Below are 6,392 nucleotides of genomic sequence, written 5' to 3' on the forward strand. Positions count from 1 at the left end.
TTAGGTTCTTACAACATGTGCCAATCATGAGGCCTTGGAAAGGATTTGCATGTCCCAGTATACTACTATACATGTATGTAATCTAGAATATCGTTCATATAATGATATAAAAATACAAGAAATGCCTTTTTAAGGGTTCATAAACTCCAAATCCATAGTTTCTAGACCATACATGTTTCAACCCACCTAATGATGGATGTATATGATCACAATATAAACTCGTATGAAGGATTTATAGTTGCCCTATTTCCAAATGCTTTTGCAAAAAAAATATGTGAATGAAACATGTTGCTACATATAGTATTTCAAGGAAGTAAGTATACAAAATAACAATTCAATGAATAAAAGTTCAAATTATAATGTCATAAAAGGTAATGAACCCACCTCAAGTTTGTACGTAATATTCTATATGACTTCACTAGTTGTAATGAATGTTAAAGATCACCTATATGAATATAATTAATCTTATAGATTAACACTAATTAACCATAATTATCTATTAAGGTTACTAAACTTAGTTAACTCATAACCCTTAAACCTTAATAACATGTCCTTATAGTGTCCATTGAAGCATCTAATAGGAATCGGAACCAAGAGTAGATGATTTAGCATCACCAAAATAAGTCATAGGATCACATGAATTGTATAAATTAAGAAAAAATTAATTTATACGGGTAGTGTAAATGATCAAATGTGCATATTTCATGCAAAAATGCCAAACCTAGCATCCTAATTCTCCAAACTTGCTTTTGACACTTTGTAATCAAGTTCTAATGACTTATTTGGATTATAATGGTTCCAAAATTTAACTTAAAAATGAGATATCATCCTTGTAACATCATTAAATTAATTAAATCATTAATTATTAAGGTAATCAACTCCGTTATTAAATCAAGCTTTTAAAACTCTAAAAGTGATCACTTGCTTGCTCTTATATGATTTGAACTTGGATCACTCAAATCCACCTCCGAATCTTAATAGAACTTTGTTTTCTAATTAATCAAAATTGATTTGGAATGAGTCAAAGGATGATTCATCATTATCGAATCCCAAAAGCTTCATTAAACACCAACTTCATATTTGACCCATTAGATGGATTTCATTCAACGTTTTAAACATAAAATCTTTGAATCTATATTCGAATCACATCATGATAAATTACATCAGTTCTATAGTGAAATTAAATTCAAATGAATCTAAGAATGATTCATCAAATCTAGGCTAAAAAATACCCACCTAACCATCATAATCACTTGTTCAATGACTTACACATAGAATCCATTGTCCTTCACGTACAATTTTGTTACAACGATCAACAAGTTAATCGATTCAGAATGGTGTTTGGGGTTTTTTACTAGGGATTTGCAATTAGTTCAAGAACCCTAATTTCTTCTTCTTCTTCCTCTATATGTTATGTTTAAGATGATGGATTTATATAGGGTTTGGTTTTAAGAGTGTGTATATGTGTATGTTTGATTTTCTAGGATAAAGGAAGAAAAGAAGAAAGTAAAAGACAATGAGACGAGAGAGGGGTAGGTGGGGTTGGTTTTGTGTGCTTTTTATTACTTTAATTATGAAAGTAATAAAAAAAATATAAAAAAAGAAAAACGAAAATAAAAGGAAAAAAGTCATTTTAAGTGTTTTAGGACGAAAACCATCGTAATATTTTTGATTTTGAATCTTCCATACAAGTCATAAACTTTTTGGATTTTATCCATAGTTTTTACGAAAGCATAAAGACCAATTTAGCAGTTCTACCTTTTCTTTTATTTATTTATTAACAAAGTAAGCATTCTAGTTTCTCCTTTGACCTCGACATCTATGTTTCACAAAAGAGAAATTAAATATTCTTCTACTTTTTGTTCCTACATATCATTCTCCCCAATAAAATGGTGACATGTGTAATATTTAATGCTCATTTAATGAAATTTAATGATATTTTAGGATGCTAATATGACACATGTCATAATTTAAATGGGTAGGAGGATTGATATGATTAAAAGGTATGAGGATATTTAATTTCTCTTCACAAAATGGTCCAAAACTAGTTAAAATTAAATAACTTAACTCCAATGTTTAAAAAAGTCAACACTTACAAAAGTCCAAAACTAGTTAAAATTATATAACTGTACTCCAAAACTTAAAAAAGTCAACTCTTATATTCAAATCTTTTAAACTTCATTTATAATATCCAAAAAAAACTTTTTTAACTAAGCACATTTATTAATTTAATCAAATTTTAACTTATTTGCTAAAATTATGTGTGTTATACATTACTATAATGATTGTTCTTGTAAACCAACATGATATAATACGTGATTAATATTGGTATTTAAATTAAAGGGTTTTTTTTTGTAAGATTTTATCTAGATATACAATTTGAAAGAAAACAACAAACTTAATGATAACTCTGGTGAGATCACATGATAACATCATGTTATGCAGTTATCTTGAGCATCGGATATAAAAGTGACAAATCAAGCAAGAAATTAAACTTTTATAAGTATAAAGGTTTACATAGATTCCTTACCAAAGTAAATTGATTTATCACGGGTAAAATTAGAGTTGTAATGAAGAAAAACATGTTGATGTGTGCTTAACGCTTATGCACTTTTATGAACTTTATGCACGAGCTTGTAGAACTTATTCTGTCTTCAATTACTTAGGGCGATGATCTACAACATAGCATACCATCCACGCCATCTATAAATACCATGCATGCAAAAAGAATTTATCATTGTTTTATCATGCAATAAAAAATACAGGACGAAGCGTGAAATGATCCTAACATTATTAAAAAGTCGATTCGACTATGTACATGAGAAAAACCGGAGGACAACATCATTTGACTATTGTAACCGTTATTTAGATGTATTCACGTTTTCTTAAATTAACACTTATTGTTTACGTGCATTAGCCAAGAAGGGCATGTATGTACTTTTCTATTAATTTATAAAGACTTAGTTTTATAATATTCATTTAGAATAAGAAAAATATGATTTTGATTTAATATTCAATAATAATGCTCAGTTCTAACAATTGTATTGCTTAATAAAGAAGCATAAGAACTTAATGAATTAGAATCAAGAGTAAAAAAACTTACAAAAAATGTGATATTTTCAAAGACAATTTGAAACATGAATTAGAGAGTGAGTTTGATCATTTCAAAAAAGATGAGGGGCTAAAATATGACATATACAAAAGTAAGGGTCTAGAGTTTAAAACAAATAAAGATGAGGTGTTTAAATATCTGGGGAAACCTCAAAACTCATGAGCTCTCACGACAAGCATACACCGTCGTCTGCACAAAATTGAACCCTTAATTTTCTCTCTTCGATCTTCACTAACAATGACGATGCCGGCTAATGGTGGCGCTGATCGGAGAACCGATTCTGCGCCGACTGCTCTGTCGTCAACCCCTGTCTCCGCAGGCAACATGGATGCTAACGGAACTGTACCAGTACCGGTGAACTCCAATTACCGTCTCCGATTGAGTCCTAAAAAGGATCACAAACCGGAAAATTACGAAGATCTTCGATCGGAGTTCAGTCCTCAGCTTTTCAGCTCACTGGAGCGACACTTGCCGCCGAACCTCTTGAATGCTCCTCGAGAAGCGAAGTTTAAGCACATGCGGGACATTCTGCGTCGTTATTGGAATGAAGGAGAGCGTAGTCGAGTGAGTATCCCATTTTCGCTATTTGTTATCATGTACTCACGTACACTAGGATATCCTATATATAAATTTGTATCTTTGAGGTTTGCAGGGAAATGAATGAGCAATTTACCATTATTTGTTAGTCATTAGGTGCCAATTTCCCATACACATGAAGAAATTCATGGATCGTCTTTCTGTCATCTAGGATCGCCCCAAATCATGATGCATGCTAATAGAATGAGTGAGCTTAGGTTTGAATTAGGAAAAAAAAATCAAATTTTGGATTGGATCAACAAAAATCCTATTTGGGCATAGAAATGAACAAAAAAAACTGGGAAATATGCTGTCTATAAATCTAATGTTTCGTTTTGATTCTAAGTTTGATGGATCATTACTGAATTGCAGGATATCTGATCTTTTTGTAACTCATGCTCTATAGTTCAAGTCAACAAAACTATTGAATCTTGTAAATTGGTTCTATGCTTTTCATAATTGAAGAAATCGGTGCATTATTATCTTCTCTTTCACCATCACAGAAGTTTTTCTTGTGCACAAATTCTGAATTATCAAGCTATTGCGATTAAATTTCAAATAAGGCAAAGTTTCATATAAAAACCAAATATTGTCAACATTTGGGCATTAGGAACTCATGGTACCCATGCTTTCTATGTTCCCTGTGTTTTTCTGTTTAGGAAGCAAACACAATTAGTGCTTTACACATAAAGTTGACAAAATGTTTATGCATAGAGGGATTGTATTCAAGTCTATGTTAAAAGGTTGGGGATTACATTTTTTAAGCACCTGTTTCTTCATATGAGTTCAATAACCTACAATAATTTAGAATTCATATCCTAGATTACTAGTGATGCAAAGCCCATATCATTAATATAATACTTCCCTATATAGAACAGTTCTTTAATTATCGACGAATGAAATACAGTAAGAAATTCTTCCTTAATAGACAAGTTTTCATAATCAAAATTGTGAATATATTACTTGACTTGAAGTTTATATGTTAAAGTCTATTTCAATTACTAATCATCTCTTTCATCACTTTCAACAGGTGAAGAAGCACAGCTTATACAGGGAAAGAATCATATCCAGTTATCAGGTAAACATGTTAAACTTATAAAAACAATCCGAAAAAGGTTAATTTATTAAAAAAATGTATCCCATGCAAACGTAACGATACTTTTATTTTCGTTACCTTTTTAAACCGAAACCACTTAAAACAGTGAACATTGTAATATCCGATATATATATTTTATATTTTATATGTTATATAATCAGCAATCACTGATTTTCTTTTTCCTTGGTTTTCAGCCTCTTTACAGAGAATTATATGAACTGAATCCCTCAAGCTTCTTTGTGCCCTCTTTCATAAACGCATTCATGGCTAATGATGATGTCAGCAGAAATCAAAGCATCAGAAACATAATGTCTGAACCTGTTCCAGGAGTTTTCACATTCGATATGCTCCACCCAGATTTCTGTGCAAAGATGCTAGCTGAGGTGATATAAATAATCTTCTATTCCTATTTTTCATACTTCAGTTTTTATATTTTCTTATCACATTCTAATTTCTCAGGTTGAAAATTACGAAAAATGGATTCTGGAAACAAAATCAGCAACCATTCGCCCAAACACCATGAACAAATTTGGTGTTGTTCTTGATGACTTTGGAATGGAACCAATGCTGGATAAGTTAATTGAAGACTTCATTAGCCACATCTCAAAAAGTAATTTTTTTTTTTAAATCGATATAGACAGTGTACTTTATCTAACAAATTTATGCAGTCTTCTTTGTTGATGTGGGAGGATATGCACTTGATTCTCATCATGGATTTGTGGTGGAATATGGATTTGATAGAGATGTGGAATTAGGGTTTCATGTGGATGATTCAGAGGTGACTTTAAATGTCTGTTTGGGGAAACAGTTTGCTGGTGGAGAATTGTTTTTTAGAGGAGTTCGTTGTGAGAAACATATGCATACGGAATCACAACCCGAGGTAAATTAAAAAAATATATATATATTATTATTATATTTTCTTTTTAAATTATATTTTTATTTTAAATTAAAATTTCATTTACAGGAGATCTTCGAATACTCGCATGTCCCTGGGCATGCGGTTATTCACCGTGGTCGTCATCGACATGGAGCTCGACCCACTACAGCTGGAAATCGGGTCAATTTATTGATTTGGTGCAGAAGGTATTTTTATTTTTTATTTTTTTAGAAAAAAAAAAGTTAAATTTATTGAATTAGAAAATGTTTTTATTTTGATAAAGTTATATTATGTTACAGTGCTGTGTTTAGAGAGATGAGAAAACACATGAAGAAGTTTACAGCTGGCTGGTGTGGTGAATGTCAACGGGAGAACAGAGAAATGCTTGACCAGGCTGTGGCTGCCAAAAAGGTGCTTACTTTTTTTTTTTTTTTTTTTTTTTAAATATAAATAATAACGACTTTTGATTTTATTTAAAAATGGTTATTAATGTTGTGAGAAATTTACAGGAAGCGTTAATGTGGAATGGGATTGTGCGTCTTGGGTAGAAGAAGTTTGGTTTTGTTGTAGATTTAAATCGTTTTTTACTTATTAAGCATGAAGGACCACAATTTCGTCATCCTTGTGGTGATGAAATGTTGTTGTTTAATATTTTTTATATAATCCGCAACTAAAATGCATATATTTACTTTAATAAAATGGTGAACTGTAAGTCACCATGATATACCATA

General features: G+C 30.9%; 1 protein-coding gene across 1 annotated transcript; it reads left to right on the top strand.

The window, feature by feature from the left end:
- Positions 1–3,262: 3,262 nt before the first annotated feature.
- On the top strand, positions 3,263–6,392 carry LOC111912597 (2-oxoglutarate and iron-dependent oxygenase domain-containing protein CP2). Its single transcript, XM_023908342.3, has 8 exons — positions 3,263–3,676; positions 4,719–4,766; positions 4,979–5,167; positions 5,244–5,394; positions 5,453–5,664; positions 5,749–5,867; positions 5,961–6,072; positions 6,171–6,392. The coding sequence occupies exons 1-8, from the start codon at positions 3,350–3,352 to the stop codon at positions 6,207–6,209; spliced, it is 1,197 nt and encodes a 398-aa protein (XP_023764110.1). The 5' UTR covers positions 3,263–3,349; the 3' UTR covers positions 6,210–6,392.

The sequence above is a fragment of the Lactuca sativa genome, chromosome 3 (assembly GCF_002870075.4).
Source record: "Lactuca sativa cultivar Salinas chromosome 3, Lsat_Salinas_v11, whole genome shotgun sequence".
In the NCBI taxonomy this organism is placed as follows: Eukaryota; Viridiplantae; Streptophyta; class Magnoliopsida; order Asterales; family Asteraceae; genus Lactuca; species Lactuca sativa.

Coding starts and splice junctions, on each gene's coding strand:
- LOC111912597 (XM_023908342.3), top strand. CDS start 3,350: ATGACGATGCCGGCTAATGGTGGCGCTGATCGGAGAACCGATTCTGCG. Junction 5,168..5,243: donor GTGCAAAGATGCTAGCTGAG/GTGATATAAATA, acceptor CTAATTTCTCAG/GTTGAAAATTACGAAAAATG. Junction 6,073..6,170: donor AGGCTGTGGCTGCCAAAAAG/GTGCTTACTTTT, acceptor AGAAATTTACAG/GAAGCGTTAATGTGGAATGG.